General features: G+C 41.0%; 1 protein-coding gene across 1 annotated transcript in view; it reads right to left on the bottom strand.

Annotated features, from left to right (window-relative positions):
* Nucleotides 1-2,439: 2,439 nt before the first annotated feature.
* Nucleotides 2,440-19,418, bottom strand: part of rap1gapa (RAP1 GTPase activating protein a) — a 44,931-nt gene continuing 27,952 nt past the window's right edge. Inside the window, exons 5-26 of the mRNA XM_080031398.1 lie at nt 18,731-18,778; nt 18,219-18,257; nt 17,873-18,064; nt 16,888-16,991; nt 14,898-14,976; nt 14,727-14,780; nt 14,294-14,377; nt 13,201-13,301; nt 12,911-13,040; nt 11,992-12,147; nt 11,814-11,885; nt 11,618-11,704; nt 11,372-11,512; nt 9,907-10,038; nt 6,171-6,248; nt 5,044-5,153; nt 4,725-4,844; nt 4,266-4,395; nt 3,658-3,769; nt 3,284-3,363; nt 3,071-3,118; nt 2,440-2,584 (exon numbers count right to left, since the gene is read on the bottom strand). Of these exons, the coding sequence (XP_079887524.1) occupies nt 3,110-3,118; nt 3,284-3,363; nt 3,658-3,769; nt 4,266-4,395; nt 4,725-4,844; nt 5,044-5,153; nt 6,171-6,248; nt 9,907-10,038; nt 11,372-11,512; nt 11,618-11,704; nt 11,814-11,885; nt 11,992-12,147; nt 12,911-13,040; nt 13,201-13,301; nt 14,294-14,377; nt 14,727-14,780; nt 14,898-14,976; nt 16,888-16,991; nt 17,873-18,064; nt 18,219-18,257; nt 18,731-18,778 (2,058 nt within the window). The 3' untranslated portion in view covers nt 2,440-2,584; nt 3,071-3,109. The remainder of the gene's footprint in view (nt 2,585-3,070; nt 3,119-3,283; nt 3,364-3,657; nt 3,770-4,265; nt 4,396-4,724; nt 4,845-5,043; nt 5,154-6,170; nt 6,249-9,906; nt 10,039-11,371; nt 11,513-11,617; nt 11,705-11,813; nt 11,886-11,991; nt 12,148-12,910; nt 13,041-13,200; nt 13,302-14,293; nt 14,378-14,726; nt 14,781-14,897; nt 14,977-16,887; nt 16,992-17,872; nt 18,065-18,218; nt 18,258-18,730; nt 18,779-19,418) is intronic.

Genomic DNA, 19,418 nt, shown 5'->3' on the forward strand with positions numbered 1-19,418 from the left:
GTCTTATTCTCAGGTCTTAATTAGAGACATCAAGTTATTCAACGTACGCCTGCATCCATAATATTAACATATGCTTTTCACATATTTACAATCTTAATGTAATCATTTTGTCTTGGAAACTTAATACAGTGATTTCTTGCATGTCTCTTTTTCTTCCACCTTTTCACTTTTTGGAAGGTTTTCCTTATCCTAAACAGGGACATGTTGTATTTTGCTGTACAGATTGTTAAGCCCCCTAGGCAATTAAATACAAACAAAATAAATAACTGTAGCTGTAAATAGCAATAACAATATTGAGAATAATGTATTTCATAACTACTACAAACATTGGGGAATTGTACCTCCTCACGGAGTAGCCGTTTGTGTTATTTCGAAATGACATGTTTCTAAACCTATTTAGGAACTGCTTCAAACATGGTACCATTATTTATTTATGTGCAGATACAATGGGCCCATCTCTGTCAGGATTTATTATTGACTCATGAATATGTTCCTTCCTGCCATGTGACACAGCTGTATAACCAGGGAAGCCTCCCCTCTCAGATTGCCCTAGTTTCACACTCTCATGGGCGACCACATCAAATCATTTATTCATGGGGCTTTCTCTCTTAGCTTTCATTAAGGCCATGGGAAGTGGAACATGTAGAGATTGTAGGCTTCTCACAGCAGGGATTTCTTATTATGTGCAGTTCAAAATATTGTATATATATGTGCAGAAAACCCCCAACAAAAAAACAATAAATTAATACTGACAAAAATGGATGAGACGCAGGACAACAAATGATGTATACGATAGGCTGTAAAGTTCTCAGGGCATTTATTTACAATAAAAACAACAACAACAACAACAACAACAAACATTCATATCATTGTAGATCCTGCTGTCTATGAACTATTTGCTTCAATAAATATACTTACACCATCAGTTTGTGAGGATAAGGCAACTGAAATGATCAGCAGGAAGTACTGTGAGATTTTCCCTTTTACAGAACGGTCTGTGGTGCTTTTAAAATACATTTTTCTTCTATAAAGCCGTCTCCAAAAACATTTGAAAGCAAGGGTATGAGAAATCAAACAACAATAAAATGTTAACTTGGCAGTCATTTCAAGGTTTTGTTCAATCCCATTCTAAATCAATGGTCTATACATAACACACCATGTGCTCCAACTTAATCTCTATATTTACAATATCAGTAGTTGCATTTGGATCTATTTTTCCTTACTTCAAAAGCAAATAAATATTCACTGTGAGTGTGTTATCATAATTGCATTGCAAAATGTACCGCACTGAAATAGTTCTGACCCTTGCAATAGACAGAGCTTTACAGGTGACAACATCATAATTTACTCCAAAGCGACACATACAGTACAAGCATGTAGACAGGATGCAGTCACCATAGAGATATAGTATAACAGATGTACGCCATAAATGCCACGTTGACAGGAACCCAAATCAATAAATACCAATACGAAACATGTTTTTTTCATGGAGAGAAAAAAAGCGATTTGGAACATAATGTACAGACTAGTCACCAGTAGATGAAGCAGTCAAATAAGTTATTGGTGGACATATTCAAACATTAAGAGACTATACAGACTGTGCAGACCAATAAACTGCATTGCACCTTCATTGTTTTATAAAGTACTTTGCCAAAATTATTCTGAATATATTAGTTTCACAGTTAATCTAAGGCTGCAATCCCGTTATTGGCTGAAGAGCATGTGAGTCAAAAAGTGAGGTAAAGTAAATCCAAAGGGCAAAGAAAATTGCATGTTAAATTTTTAAGGCCATTTAATGAATCTTGAATTCTAATCTTGCAGAGATTTGGGTGGTAAAGGAAAGAGAACAATAATGTTCTACTACAGCTGGTATACACATCCCTCCAGTTTCATTTCAACCTGAAAAATAATCACATTTTAGAGTATCCAACAGAACATTGCACGTTTTGTCAGAAAAAATATCCATCTTTGATGCTGTATATTTGGTATTATGTATACATTAAGAGATATTTATTGAACCAAAATCCCTTGCTGATTTGGTAAAAACCAACCAACCACGTTGCAGCAAAAGTCCTTCTCACGATCTCTAACAAAGAGATCAATGGCACTGTCTTTACCCTGATTAGCCAGCAGACCCGGGTGTTTCTCCAACAAGACAAACTGAAGCAAAAAAAGTTACATCTTTACATAATATCTTATATCTTACAAATAAAACTCTTCAATTTGTAGATAAAAATGTGTGCTTTTGAAATAAGGGGTGTGGTAAAAAAAACAAAAACACACACACATACACACACTCACACCCATACAACTAGGCAACAGATGTGTGAGTAGGCAGAGATCAAAAGTGGAAGGAAAGCAAAACTGTGCAAAAGCTGGTCCCTCTGTGTGCGTCCTCCTACTCCAGTGTCCTCCAGTGTTTCTGGATATTTGCTTCACTCTGAGCCCTTCACCGAGCAGCAGACTGACCGGCTGGCTCCACCGGCCTCAACTCTTCTTTCTCATCTTCCTCCTCCTCGTCTTCGGCCGTGGCCAACGCCTGCACTTGTCTCATCTCCCAGAGGGATTGTGACTTATGGGAATGCTTTGGGAATAAGAGAAATGTCTCGTCAAAAACTCCAGACACAAATGAGGGTAACACTTTACAATAAGGTTACATTAATTAACTGTCAGTTAATGCTCACTCAACATGAACTAAGTATCAACTACCAGTTAAAAACTGCTTAGTTAAAATAACTGTTATGCTTAGTTAATGGTAAACTAAGCATTAGTCAACCAAGCACTAAATAAACATAAATAACTAAGCATTGACAGTTAGATAATGCTTAAAAGCATTACCTATGCATTAACTAACCATTAATAGGATAAACTAAGCAGTCAATGACAATACCTCAAAATAATTCTTGGAGACAACTTGAGTTACACAGAAAACCTCTAAACATATAGTACATATATTATATACAGTACAGTAGTCAAGAATAAGCACATTTTGATTGGCTATCAATGTATTTACAGTATATCTGGTAAAGGTGCGTTGCTTGAGAGATGAAGAGGAAGAGGAAAGGCTAACCTGAAGATGGAGATCCAGGATACAACCAGGTTGGTGGAGTTAACAGTTCTGCCCACAGAGATGCACACACAGCAACAACAACAAAAACACAACACACATAGAGGGACCACACATCAGAAACAGCACACGAGAAGCAACAAAGTCAATCAAAAAGGAATCATGCATGGCAACAGATAGGATTAAAAGGTACAGCAGCGGCCGGTTCAGACTCACCGATGAGGACTGATGATCCTGTGGTCCTTCCAGTTTGATACGGATGTCGGTTCCCTTCCCTCGTTCAGGTTTACCCGGCCCTGAGCGAATGTGTCCACAGTGTATCAAACCAGACACAAAGGCACATACTATACATCCAGCACAGACCGACTTTAAAAAATGATGTACAGAAAATGCACACAACCACATTACCGCTAGTAGTAAATATGATCAACTTAACTGAAATAAAAGTCAGTTTTATATTATTATGATAAAGCTGTTTTGTATATACAGTATAGCATCTACAGGTCATGACATGGGCCGTACAACCAGAAACAGCCGCAGACACCACCATGAAGAAGGTCCATGGACCCCAGCCCCTCTCTTTCTCTCACCTGGGGAGCTTCCACGACTGGTGGTACTGCTGCTGCTCATGCCGTCCTCCAGCCACATGCTGTAGGGGAAGGAGTCTCGCTTGTGTGGCGTCCCCCCAGACGACAGACTCTCCTGGATACACAGACAAACACACACTGTTTATTACACTCAGAGACAAACAGATAACTTAAAGGTGCACTCTGTAACTTTGGGTGTGTCAGAGAAGTGAAAACCCTCTAAGGTATATTCTCATAACTGAATAAACACACTCTCCACACAGGAAAATTGGATCCCTGGAACACTGTTTGAAAGCTACCGTAAAAGTTAGTGTTTCACTGTTGTTGTTGTTGTTGTTGTTGTTGTTGTTGTTGTTGTTGTTGTTGTTGTTGTTTACAGCAGAAGGGCCCACAGTTTTGCATGCATATTACATATTTATTTTAGTCTTAAATTTCTCAAAATAATACTAAGTATTAATTGTAAAAAAAGGCCTAAATATGTTTTGTTATATGTTAAATTTACTGCAGGCTCTGCAAATATAAATAAATCCCCCTCCCCCTGAAACTGCATAGTGCACCAAAAGCATATTGGCTTGTTTTCTTACAGGCAACCCACTAAATCTAGCACTCACCATGCCTGTGTCATAGTCCTCCGTGGCCTCATTCTCCTCCACCACACTGGCGAAGCTGCTGGCGGTGGAGGAGGAGCGGGAGAGGTCCTGACCCTCTGGGATGGACGGGGCCCTGCCACCGAGACAAGAACTATACGCTGGGTTAACTACTCTCCAGCACAGCCAAACCTAATTTAATCTTATGTACAGTATAGGACACACTAGTTCAACATGCTGCCACAGCTGAGGATTACCCAGTGGTTACACAAACAGTAAAGTACAGCTATGATCCTTTCCCTTGATTCAGGGACAAGGTATATTAGACAAGGTTTGCCCACGCACACATGTGTGTGTGTGTGTGTGTGTGTGTGTGTGCGTGTGCAGTTACTATTGCACTGGGGTAGCATACATCGAGGTGTTTACATACACACTATTGCACAATTAATGATGACCTAATGATAACCTGTCCGTTATACACACCTGTTCTTGGCGGTTGTGAGCACCTCAGGAGAGCTCTGATTGGATGAGTTGTCTGATTTGGGGTCTTGGGAGACATGGCCACTGTCAGGGGTCTTCTGGATATTTGGTGAGCTTTCTCTACTGTGACACCAGACATGGGTACAGACAATCAGGGAAAAGGCAAACAGGATGCAACACAGGCAGCATCAATAAATGCGGATGCACTGATAGCAGGTAAAATTAAGTAAATTACCAATTTAAGTTGTTGATTACAATGATTAAGATAGGTTAACATAAAGCACATACACAGATGAGTAATGTGCAGTGATTATTTTCTCACCTCCTTTCCTGGACCTCTTGAATGTTTTCGATACCAATGGCACTGCTTCGCCTGGAGCTGAACGGACCAGATTTCTTCCTTGTCGGGCTTTTCCCTGGGATTATCAGAGACTGCCAGGGGGGAGAAGAAAGACAGTCAGTCAGCACCAGAGTCTGAATAGAGTCTCAATATCTTATCAATGTATTTATTTATTAATGTGTAAAAAAAAATATATACATCTGTAAATATTCTTTACTAAAACACAGGTTAATTAATTAATTGATAGGTTTTGTATAGCACTTTTTTGGAGGTCACTCAAAGACGCAGGTGGCCCAAAATTATTAGTTTTAACAGTTACTTTGCTCCCTTCGACTTGTTACTACGGCGAGGTTCAAATATGCACTTAGCGGCTTAATGTCAAGCCTGAGTGCCAATCTTTCAGCCAGAGCAGAGCACACTGAGGCGGGAGATGAAAGATGGATTTAAAGGCTCCAGGGCCTACCACTAAATGTGCCTCCTCAGCGACTGCTTTGTTCATCCAATCTCCCTTTTTAAAGCTCTCAGACATAAGAACTTGAAAAAAAAGCCTTTTATTTAACGTGGCTTCAAAGAGGAGGACTTTTTTTCTTTTTCTTTAAATAATTTCTCCGTAAGGGGGGGGGGGGTCATTTATTCATTAATATGCATCGTTTTAAACGAATACACAAACAGACATAGAGGAATTATAATGCAGAATAGCCATGATTTAAGAAGGAAAACACACACACTGCAATGATAGCCGGAGAAAAGAGAAAAATCTATACAATATTAGCCAGAAAAGGGAGCCAAAGGGTGGCCACTTCAAATAAGACTTTTACTATGTCTATGTGGCACAATCTAATCATAGAGCTACTTATCTTTCAATGAGTTGAATACATTTCTAGATTGTACTGTGAATTGACAAATGAATGAATCCATGATGAATATTTATAGCTGCTATTATTTGATCAGTTAATTCTCTTTGTAAAATACATCCCGTCTCCCACAGATGTGCTGAAATGACGAGAGAAAACGTGTTTGGCCATGATGCAGTGGCGCCATGCAGACAGAAGAAAAAGTATCAAAGAAGCAAGCAAGCAGTAAGAGAGTAGTTAGAATTAGACATGAACCTCTTCTACTGTTCCTATCCCTATGGCACTGCCTCGACGTCCATATTTACTGGGGCTTTTGCCTGGGACAAGCAATGACTGAGCCACATGGGAGGAGGAGAAAGGAGGTGATGGGGACAGACAAGATAAAGGAAGAGGGGGGAGGAGAAAACATGAGATTTATACAAATATATATGAGATTCCATGCAGTAAGTCACGTTGTTCAAACAAAATACAAAAGCATGTGTTAACTGGAGAATACAAAGAGGGACATTTTTTTGGCTCCATGGTTGCAACACAGGCAGCTGAATGGGAGAGAGACATGATGAGCCAGTTATGTGAGCCATATGCCTGTGAGAAAGAGGATGAACAATAGATCAAAACAGAAGAGGACACACAGAATGTTATACATCCCAGACAGGGTTATGGGCAGAAAGCAAGCTTGGGTTATATCAATAATGTAACATGTTGGTTGTAGTAATGGTCATTTTTTTTTGTTAATACTAGAACATCTAGTATTAATGTGGGTGTTCCATACAAATCAGAGTCTCAGTAAAAAAACAAACCCAAATATACAAACCACCAACCATATGCGGAGGTGCTGTTAAGTGAAAACCTTGTAACAGCAAATTAAGGTTAAAAGTTACAAGTTTTATTTTCAAGTGAAGAATGAAAAGCTGCTCTAATAGTTTAAAAGTAATGTCTGATATTGAAATTTTCAAAAGGGTTTCTGAGGGGGACAAACAAAATTACAATGAAAAAACACCATTTCACTTGAGAGAAATAGTCATTTGAACATAATCACAATCGAAAATATTATCTGATGACAAAAAAAAGTATTTAGGTGGCATGCACACACACACACACGCACACGCACACGCACACACACACACACACACACACACGTTTGTGTTGCTATACTTATGAGGGCACTCATCGACACAATGCATTCCCCAGCCCATTACCCTTAAAGGCCCTGGCAACCCAAATCCACTAAATCCTTGTAACTATGTTATTTGGGGGGTAAAATCAGTGCTAATATGTATATGAAAGGTTTTAGGAATATCTGTTAGCCCCCCGCAAACATACTGTCATGTCAGTTGGTCGAGCATTTGAAAAATCCTGATTCGAATGTTGCCTCAGCTTAGAGCGAGCTATATCTTGTGATGTCACGCGAAGGATCTCTGTTCTAAAATGCATTGAGACGACCATTTGAAAATTTCTGATTCGAACCTTGGCTTACGTCTCTATCTTGGGACGTCACACGTTCTAAAAAACAAATATATACAATATCTCTGGAGCCGCGCAAGAGATAGGCCTACAGACTGTCTCTTTGCGCCTGAGCCTACACTCACAGCCCCGTCTGAGCGAAGCAGCGCGCACCCCGGTGAAACACTGTGATGGTGACGTTCACAGTGACACCTCGCCGAGCCGCCGTGCAGAAAAACTATGTGGTTTAAGACTAAATGATCAAAAGGGATTCCTGAACGTTAATGTTGTAGAGGGGACAGGCTTTCACGATCCGATTGTGTCCCGAGACCTGAGAGACATGTCTCCAAATTGCGCAGAAAAGCCACTGTCGATCGCTGCGCCGATTCATGCCTCTGACACGTCGACTCGCAACAAAAAAAAGTCAAGGCTTTGAATTCAGTGCTGGGGATGTGGAGATCTTTGGCCATTTCCCGTGCCTCTTTTTCCGCTCGACTCATCGTTCTCTATCCAAGCGCACACACCTCTGTCCGGCCGCATCTGAGTGCGCAGCTCGTGCTCCACCCGAAAATAAATAAATAAACACAAGTTGGACACAAGCCCTGAAGCTGAATGATCGCTCTGGTAACGGTCAGTCCATAACTGGACGCTGAATATTAGACCCCGAATATAAAACGACATGACTTTTTACTACATATTCCCAGAGGGAAACCCTGTCTTATAATCAGACCAATACGGCATGTGTCACTGCTGCATGTAACAATACCGCATTGGTGATGCATTTTTTTTTTATCAATGTAGCGAGTTTTTATTGAAGTGCAGGCAGAGTTTTTTTTTGTCAGCACTCCCTTCTGAGAATATGTTTCTGCGGCTGCCTGTAGCGTAGGCTACTTCAACAGCGGGTCTCCACACTGTTGATCGTCTGGACAACGTTAGCCTGCATGCTTAGGATCCAACTGGCCGGCTGGTTTGAACTCATTTGATTGTCTTTTTTATAGTTTACTCCTTGTGCTCTTAATTCAAACCACATATCGCATCAGCTCACGTGATGAGAAACATAATCAGACTCCGTTTTCTCTCTCTCTCTCTCTCTCTTTCTCTCTCTCTCTCCCACTCCTATCCTCAAAAACATTTAAAAATGCATATGTCTAAAATAGATAGCAGATTTTTTTGCAAGTTAAATGGGAAATAAACTAATAAGATATAACAATAAATATGAGACAGAGATATTTTTTATATATTTTCATTGTGACACTGACACCTGTTTCAATTAAACAGGTTGCGTTGTAGCGGGGAAAAAATATCCTACAACTAATTGCAACCCTATATAGGCCTAATAATAATAAGTTACTTTCTGCAAGTGATTCTGAGCTGCGGCTCTCAGCTGTGCCAAAGCATTCACCGTTGCTAGGGAAACCAGCTACCGTCGCAGCCCGTGCAGCAGTGTGAACTGCCAGTCAGGCTCGTTGTGAGCATGTGCAGCATTTTCTAGTTTGCGTCTCGTTGTGTGGTGAATCTTTGGTCTGAACTGGGCTTAACCTGCTCAGCACCGTGAGTGAGAGAACGTTCCCTTACAGAACGTTATTGACCACGCCCACACCGCCCTGCAAAATGTTCTAGACAACAAAAAAGCAGTTTTTTAGACTACATTTTATAATATTTATGAAAATAAATTTTTAATTGGATGACTGTAAACAGCTTATAGAGAAACCCAACATTAATGTCATATATTTATGTCTGTGGGTTGCCAGAGCCTTTAACTTAACCCATCCCAACTAAATGTCTAACTCCAACCCTTAAACTAACCCTTTCTTAACCCTAATTCTATTCTGACCTAAAACATAAAAAAAAAACCTCTCAAACCCCTTTGAAGGTATTTTGGAGAGTATGGACTCTCCAAAATGTCCTAACTCTTAAGATTTTAAGCTCAAATTGGTCCTCACAAAAATGGCACTATACACTACCACACTCTCACACACATGCACTCTCTCACACACACACATACATACACACACACACACAAACACACACACGCGCATGTTAACGCACATGCACACACACACACACACACACACACACACACACACACACACACACACACACACACACGCATACACAAATACATTACAATTCAGTAAGTGAGATCTTATAGAACAATGCAGATGCATGGGGATTCAAGAGCACAGGTTAAAACATTACATATTAGAAGCAGCTTTAACCCAGGGCAGAAATTGCCCTTGTGTCCTAATAGCATTCCAGTTTATTATCATATTAGTGTCCAGTCACTTCATCTCGTGTAGGCAGACAGTGTGCAACCGAGAGAGAGCCAAGTTTAAGACGCAGGCATAGAGGGCTCCACTCGACCGTGTGTGTGGCCCTTCTCTATGGGAAGTTAGTGCAGCAGGCAAGTGAGGGAGGAGGAAGGGGGGCATTTACTGTATTAACTACTAGAAGAACTGCTAGGGGGGGGAGGCAGAGGCGGCGGAAGCGGGCTGAAAGAGTCGCCTCACTCCAGACCAGGAGGTTTTGCAGGAGGGACTGTACTTACTATCCCTGGGAATTTGGGGCTCTCTGCGGCCTCGTGGTTAAAGCTGCTGCTGAGGCTAGTGGAGACTGTGTGCGGCTTCTTGAAAGTAAGACCCATGGCGTCCATAGACTGGCTCCTGCTGCGGATCACCCGCTACGGAGAGAGACGAGGAGGAGGAGGAGGAGATATGTTCAGATGTTCGCTGATGAGACCTACAGCCTTTTTGACCCCCTTTAGCATGGCAGGCCCGAGAGAAGTTAGCCTTGGGGTATTTTCCCTGAATAGTGACCACTATACAGAGAGCACTACTAGCCTGATGCTAATCCTCCTGACAGACAAGGGAAGCGACAGAGATCACTGCCTAGCTTTAGCGCCCGGAGGGGGGAGTATAGTTCACATGAGTCATTATGTGTAGATAGTCAGGTGGTAGGTAAAGAGAGGTGGAAGTAGAAAAAGGGCCAAGTGTGGCTCACAGCAGAGGTCTGACCCGCACCGAGTTTAAAACACAGCCGGGAGGAGGTTTATGTTAAGCCCAGTGTAGCGCTTTGCAGGCGTGGAGCAGGGTGAAGCAGCAAAGGCAATCTGATGGTGAAAGAAATCTACCCATTATACCTTCGATGTTAAGATTCCTACAAAGATGAACATTGACTGAACAATGGAGCATGCGGAGAGGACGGCAGCTAGGAAGCATGAGGAAGAAAAAGCTTGGAAGCCCAGAGTGGTGTGTCCCAGCAGGACAAGCAGTACTTCTCTCCATCCAGATGATTCAATCATCAATCAATCAATCAATCAATCAATCAATCAATCAATCAATCAATCAATCAATCAATCAATCAATCAATCAATCAATCAACCAATCAATCAATCAATCAATCAATCAATCAATCAATCAATCAATCAATCAATCAGTATCCTTAATTTAGCCAGATAAAATTAATTGAAATTAAAATATCTTTTCCATTAATGACCTGGCCAAGAAAGCAGCACTTATAAAACATTATATCTCATTGTTTCAATCCATAGAAAGGCATTAAAAACGAGAATCTAGGTTACAAGGAGTGAATTGGATTTTTCTGTGACAAGCCAGGCTATCTGTTTCCCACCGTTTCCAGTTTTTATGCTACGCTAAGCTAACCGAATGAGCTTCCTATTTAGCAGACACATGACAATGGTATCTCTCTTCTCATTTAACCCCTGCCAAGAAAGCATTCAAGTGTTGCATTCTCAAAATGTCAAACTACTTCTTTAATGGAGGTAAGTCTGAGCTTGAATTGAAATTGGCATCTATGTAAATACCCAGTGTCCCCACCTTACTCTGGCATGAGTAATATACAGAATTCAAGAATTCAAGTCGTTACGAAAGGACTTTGTCTAATGTGTGAATTACTTTTTTTATCTTTATTTTTTAAAGAGCGGACAGTTGCAGAAAGTGCAGCAGTCAGTTGGAAGCCCTGGCCTCTGCTGCTGCTGCATAGTTTCCAGTTACCTTGAAGGACTCAAAGAAGCCCCCTCCTCCTCCACTCCCGTTCTCCAGTTTGTCATCCTCTCCTCCGACACCCATCATGGCCTGGCTGTTCATGTGGATCTCCTCATAAAGGGTCTCTAACAAGGCTGACCGCGTTCGCTCCTTACACACACAAAATGAAATGAAACGAAGGGAAAGTAGACTATACATTTTGTATGGACACAAAAATGCCGGAAATGTATCAAGTTATTTTTTCCAACAACTCACCTCTAATTTGGCAAATTTCTCAGCTTTGTAGCAGGCATACTCTGCGTTGATGAGCTTAGTGAAAAGGAATTCGTGGAAATCAGGGCCCTGGAAAAAGAGAGAGAGGAGTATAGAGACGAGGCATTCACCTAATGAATGATGGTGGGAAAAGTGCAATGGATTATAGGTTGCAGTAGTTCAACTATACAGCTCTTACTTTTTTAAAGACAGCAGGGTTGGGAAGCGCTGGGCCAAAGAACGGTACGTCATCGCGTGCTGTCACTGACACCTTAAGAAGGAAGAGGAAGAGGAAGCTTAATCAAGGGTTTATCACAGGAGACATAGTATAATAGTATAATAGATAGTATAGTGAATAAGTGAGGGAAGTTAGTTACCCTGTACAGAACGTTGCCGGAGCAGGGATTGACCACTTGGACCACAACGTAGCCGTGGAGGAAGTTAGAGGCGATCATGTCGGGCACAAACGGAGTGTTTTCCTCTTGGAACACGATGGCCACTATGTCGTTGCCTATGTGCCTCTTTCTCTGCAACTGCAACAAACCAGCCACATACGATAGGGATGTCACGTTTACAGTTAAATCAATGCAAGTATTTTTTGCTCTCCAGGCATTTTTTTCTGCAGGACAAAAGACTGCTGATGCAAAGCAATGGATGCTATTTTCCAATGGTATTTGTTTTTCTGTTACTTTCACAAAGCCGAATCTATGAAGTTTCAGGAAATATTTATTGTTGCCTGGAATTTCAATCAATAACAGACTCCTTTGTTGCAGTTCATGCTAATTGTTGATGAAACCCAGTTTAATTCAAGTGCATGTTATTTATATAAAGATAATTCTTGGTTCCTTTTTAAACACCAGTTAGCAACAAAAAGCTATGAAACAGGCATACCGCTACCAACCACAACTAATATATTGTGTGAAACTACTGGCATGGGGAAATATTGTATCACAACTAAAAGCATGTAAGTCAGTTTAACACCACCAGGGGTCGCTGTTTCTAACTGAAGACAGCCCGAACACCCACAACTGCTGGGTAGACTGAACATATAGACATTATTGCATCTGTATTTGTACAAGCCACAGTAGTAAATTGTGCACCAGCTTGCGGTGATTAATCTGTGTTTGCGGACACTAAAGCATGAATGTATGATTCATGCTTACTACAGAGTTTCTTTTGTGTGTCAGGGTTGTTTGTTACATGCAAAACATGGTATTATACAAGACCCTGAGGGCCTGCTTGCAGTGGATCATGAAGGGTGTGTTAATCTAGTATGTAATACATTCCAGACCGTACCTGCTGGGTGTCCCCCTCTGTGTAAGGCAGCTTGGTGGACACATGGAACATGACCTCTTTGTTGCGGTAGTTGCAGTAGACGGATTCAGTACCAGTCTGCCCGTGGGCCACGTCTAACCCTCCGCGGAACCTGCAAGCACACAGAACCATGGCTATCAAGATATTTTCCACCATCGCTGCAGAACACGGCCATGGTTCCTTTAGCAAGCCTAATATAATGTCAACTATGTTATATAATGTTATACGATATGTATGGTTCAGTATATTATTTGTATTTGTTGTATCCTCACCCTTTAAAGTTTTGCAGCTCAATTTTCTCTCCCAGAAACTCCAGGAATTCTACAAAGGCAGGACTCTCTTCATTGTTGCCAAACAGCTCTTCCTCTGAAGTCTTCAACCAATAAAAAAACAACAATAAAACATCAAATCTTGGAGGAGAAAGTCATCTCACCAGTAACAATTTAAAAGCACTGAGGAAGTGTACTTGTATGGTAAAGTGTGTACTGTTTGTTCACAACAAAGTTAGTATTCAGAAATAAATAGTGCTGATGTCTGGATTACAAATGAACAAACAGTAACAGCCTAAAATACTAAATTACAATCGATCACAAGAGGTTAACTTTGCATATTATTATTTTATGTAAGTCGTGATCACTAATGTCAATAAATGGATGCAAGGGGTGTGAAGTGTACTCAGTGTGTGTTTGGCAGTGTTGTTCAAACACACTGCATTTGCATTGGAGATTACAGATCAATCACAGGTTTAGAAATTGACTTTATGCAAAGCTTCTGCAGTAAAGATGGGGTGGTGATAAACTATTGTGGAGAGAAGTGATGTTAACACAGACTCACAGAAAAACAATGCATGTGAAGATGCTCCTGATGCCTATTGAGTATTTTTCCGTGTGCATATGCTTACTACTTAGCCATCATGATGAGCAGATCGCCCTCACCGACTTCTTGGGATTGCCCTGGGCTTATTTACAATGCATATTACAATATACTATCTCAACAAGAGCAGGCTTTCAGGGATCAACCACGCAGATCTTTGTACACACTGAGGTCTCCTGAAGGTTCAAGTGCCCTCAGCAAAGCATTCAATAGCCCCTTCTGCACCCCCCCCCCTCCCCCCCCCACACACACACACACATTACACAAGAGGACTGTGAACACAGCCACAGTCACAGTGACAAACAGAAAGCCATATTCAAGACTGAGGAGGACTGAGCAAGGTGAAGTATATTCTCATTGTTCATGGACTGAATACAAGAATATAAAGGATGTGTGCACTTCGAACAAGCCATATTTGTATTTGACCCCCCCCCCCCCCCAACATGAAATCATATCTTTCCTTTTAGTTTACAAACAAGCTTTGTAACTCACCTGGCCAAACTTTTGATAAATGACCCCGAACTTGAAATTGTTGTTTATTACGTGTTCATCAAAAGTGACAATTAGTCTTGAAGCCTGTGGAAAAAAAAGAGATAAGACGGAAAATGATTTAAAGGATAGGTTAACACAGTTAGCCAAGTCCGATATGAACTTTGAAACAGGTTTTGCTTGATGTTCACACTGGCGAGAGACATCAAAGGGAAATACTAATCTGCGGTAGTCTGAGTTGGACAAATCCGGTGGGCATGGATCAAAGCTATAGTGTTTTTAATATGAAATTCCCCTCTTTGTATGTATATTTGATTCTATGGGCACCTGACAGTCTTGTAAAAAATTCCAACCATATCCTTTAAATTATCATTATGTTTGCTGGGACAAATGCATTTACAGAAGCTGCAGCTGTACAAACAAAACCATGTCTTACTCTGGGATAAAGGACAGGAAAAAAGCGATCCACATTGACCTCTTCACAGACAAGCTTGGATTAAAACAAGAAAAAGAGAGAAAAGAAACGTTAGGATGTGGTACCACAGTGTCACAGCAGGTCAATGTGTATGCTACACTAAACAATAAAACAATAAACATCTCTCCTCACCTTGGCCATTTGGACAACATTGGGAAACTCTGTGAGACAGGAGATGGGGATCACATCATGGTAGGTTTTCAACTTGTTCCTGGAAGAAATCATGAAACAATTAAGTGTGTTTTTCAAAGCCATATACCATGATGGAACATTTCTCAGAACATGTCGAATGGGTAAAAGGATGCTCCAGTATGCACGACCAACATAAAACTTCCTATCCTCCCTTTTTTTGCCTCCCTCCATCCCTCTCTCCCTCCCCCCCCCCCCTCCATCCATTCATCCCCACCCACTCACTGGCCTAAATAGTCCATCTGTCACTCTGCAGTGGAAATGACGGTGCTCTGTTGACACTCTCTCCGGCTTTATGACTCTTACTATTACAACCGTGTTGGGAGGATGTGTTTATCCAGCGGATGTTGGGCATTTTGTCAGCAGATTCATGACCTTAGCCGCTTATTGGTCGACAAACATGATTCAGTAGTATTCCCGTTATGCTAAGCAACGTTGTACAAGAGAGCCCGAACAACGAGCCGAAATGTAAATTAAAAATTGATGAACCCCAAAATGTAATAAGTGGTCGATAATGTAACAAAATGTGAAGCCCATGACATAATAACATGTTGCCCATATTGTAACATCTTATTACATTTTGGGTCACTTATAACATTATAAAGTCACCTTATAGTGTGATCATTTTATTAAATCATAAGGTAACACTTTACAATAAGGGTACATTAAATAACTGTTAGTTAATGCTATTTGTGGTTAGTTAATGCATAGTTAAGTGTTAATGCTAAGTAATTAACGGTTAGTGCTTCATTAACTAATGCTTATTTTTTATTTATTTTTTTAAGATATTTTTTTGGCATTTTTATGTTTTATTGATAGTGTAGAGACAGAGTTGAAATGGGGCAGAGAGGGGAGTGACATGCAGAGAACGACCGCGGGCTGGAATCGAACCCGGGTCCGCTGCTGGCCGAGGCCCATGGGGGGGACGCCCTACCAACTGAGCTAAGGGCGCCCCTACTAATGCTTAGTTAGGCACAAACTAAGCATGACAGTTAGTAAATGCTTAGTTTATGTTAATTATGCATTTACTAAGCATTTATTAACAGTTAGGTAATGCTTAGTAAATGCTATGTAAGCCTCAATTGAGCATTAACAAACAGTTAACTAACGTACCCTTATTGTAAAGTGTAACCCATTATCGATTATAAAGTGAGTCAATAATTTATGGATTAAAAGGCTAATTGCTTCAATGTAGGCTGTAGAATCCATACAAGCATAATCCATAATGTAATAAGTGGCCCACAATGTTACACGTTGTTACAATATGAGCAAAAACCATAGATAGTAAATAATATGGATGTAGCATCCGGGCTGACCTCAGTTATTCACACAGCATCCAATAATCCTGGTTTGTGCGTGTCGCCATTTTGTGAGATTTTTACTCCGCCTCACGTCGGGGGGAGGGAGATAGCTGACGTATACCCCCGAGGCAAAGTGAGGGACAACGGGCGGAGAGCTGTCACTCAAGAGATCGCGCCAATACATTGTAACATCCGATAAAATAAAAACTAGCGTGGTCCAAAAAAATTCACCCCCCTCAGTGTTGTCATGGAGATATGACCTAAACATACAGACTAAAATGGTTTTGTGGCCCAGGCTGTAAATAGGTTTAATAAGACTTTGAAACCAGCCTATCTAACAAGTGAGTCAAAGAAAAACTGCTCGGTCTTGGCACCACCCCCCAGTGGCACTTCCTGGTTACTACAGTTGTGTTCACTTCCTTATTGGATGCTGGTAAAAATCGATGAGGTTGGGGCTTGGCAAAAACTAGTGAAATTCTTTGGCTCCATATTTTGTTACATTATCGACCATTGATGACATTTTGGGTTTTACTTACGAAAAAATTAATAATAATAATGATAACATTATGGTTGGTTGTTACATATTGGGCTCTGACATGTGCACTGCCTCGTGTACGTGTAATGAGCATTACCTGATCATTAGGCGGAGGTGTTCCTGGTCACCAATCACATCGTACTTCAGAGAGAACACCAGATGTCCAAGGGCACTGTCCACTGAATAGTAATTAAAGTGTTCCTGAAGGCACAGTGCAAGGAAACCGCCGTTAGTATCTGCCATAAACAGACACACACACAAACACACTTGTGCACGCTCTCCACTCAGTCACCATATATTTCCAATCTGACTTCCTTTTCATCTTTTACTTGCTTCTTCTACTACAGACGGATCATATTTGTTCCTATTAAGTGCGTGTAAGAACAGGTGGCAGAGCCGAATGCGTCTTCATTAGCAAAGCGTGTATGAGGTGCCAAGCAGTGGAGGCCGGTCCATGTAAGTGGCTCCCTCCAATGGGATTTTGCTCATTGCTTGTTCATTCCCTTGATATAACGAGCAAGAAGTGAAATTGATTGTGAAATATTCGACGAGGGTAATGAGGCTCATATGAGGAGGAGACGCCTTTGAAAAATGAGGGGATTTCGTAGGACCAGTGATATCACCGATTAAAGGAACTTGCACTAACGTCTAAATAAACATAATTAAATGATGTATGTATATCGCTATGATTTTAAAGCAAGAAAAATTGCATAATGGGAAAAACTACGAACCAACTAATATTAAATGTATTGAGCAATGGGGGAGATTTGCAGAAACAGCTACTGCCTAACATATGAAAAACCGCAAATTCACAATTTTATCACACCAATTTAACAAGTTAAATATAATGCAGCGTGCGTTACAATTAATTATGCAGATTTGTATGACTTCAGGGTGAGATGAATACAAATTTACATAATATTTATAATCAATTTTATTTAAATTTTGAATGACAAAAATGATGCCCATGCATCCATGACTAGAAAATGAATAACAGGGAAAGTTTGAAACCATGAAGCAAACGTACACTTGGGGGGAATTTCCAAAAAAAACATGAGAGAAAGATGCACACAGTGGCTAACCTTTCCCAGGAAGTGTTTGCGGTAGATTGTAGCCGTAGTGTTACATTCCAGCTTAGTGCGCGTGGTGGGGGACAGAGGCTGCAGCTGTTCCGTGTCCACCGTGTCACTCAGATCATGGTTCGTCCCTTCGATCCAGAAACCACCAAACTGAGGCAGGAGGATGAGAGGGAAAGGGCTTTTTCTGCCCAACACCTGCCCCAAACATGCAAAACAACAAGAGGTTGAGAGACGGAACTTTGTAAATGGTCAAATAATTTCAGCATAAAAAGGAATAATAACAAATTTCTCCACAATAAACAAGCACTAATGAGGAAAAAAGTGCTCCAGCAGCATTTTTTCAGCCTACCTCGTGGACACTTGGGTACGGAATATAGTCCTCCTCAGTCTGAAAATAGAAAAAAAAAGGCAGCGTTGTTTCCTCATCAAAGAATAAAAAATAAACACAGCTTGTCCAACTTCCCCAATCCCCAAAGGACATGGTTTCGGAGTAATTGCATAACAGTTATGCAATGAATAAACAATTTTGCAACAACATACAGTAGGGATCTATTCCATGCTTGACAAAAGTATTGCCATTCATTGGGACGGATACTCATTTCAATTCATTCGTCACTGAGATTTTAACCGGTTCCATCTGCGTGGGACACATGATTTTTGAATGCAAACTAAAACTGACTGTCGGCACAAAAAAAACGGAGACAGGACCTGAGAGCATTGCACTGCATTATGGATGAAACCGTGTTCGTGAGTGCTGAGGTAATCGGCCTGTCTGGATGAGCAAGATATGGCGGAGCAGTGGTGAGAACAATGACCTCATCATGTGAATAAGACAGTATCCCTATATACGGAGAGTGGTACCTTGAGTGGGGGAGGAAAAGTGCATCTCTGCTCATCCATTCTGCTGCCCTATATGAGAGGAGAGGGTGAGATGAGAAAAAAGAGACAGAGAGAGAGAAAGAGAGAGAGAACAGGATCGCAAACCGTCATCAGTGCAGCAGATGGCTTTGCATTCAAAAAGGTCAACGCAGAAGCCTAGGTTAGAACACCTGTCATTGATATTCAAAAATAATTAAAATAATACATGAATTAGTTTGATGATCATATTCTAAACGACTATGACGGATTAAACTTGGAGAAAACGATCAGTGTTACACAATGACACCGTATTTTCCCCAAGAGATACGCAGCAGGCCACAAAGCAAAGTCGGTGAGGACGGATGGAAAGAGACAGAGAGCGATACGATACATACACAGGGATAGGATAAAGGACGCTGAAAGGCAGCGGCATTCGATAGCCACTGAAAGGTCGGTTAGCATACAGAAGAAGCATATAAAAATAGGACCCCAGGGGTTAAAAAATAGAGTTATGTGACCCTTCTACACTAAAATGTACATTGGACCTGGGGTGTGTTTGTGTGTAATAGAGTGAATGGGAAGGATACAGAGGTCAGTGCTAGGTGATGGCACCTGGCCTCAAGAAATCCATCATATGGATGGATGTATTGTGGTGGGAAGAAAAACACAGTCCTGCATCACAGCCTCTGCT

Source organism: Ammodytes marinus (genome assembly GCF_949987685.1).
Source record: "Ammodytes marinus genome assembly, chromosome: 7".
NCBI lineage: Eukaryota > Metazoa > Chordata > Actinopteri > Uranoscopiformes > Ammodytidae > Ammodytes > Ammodytes marinus.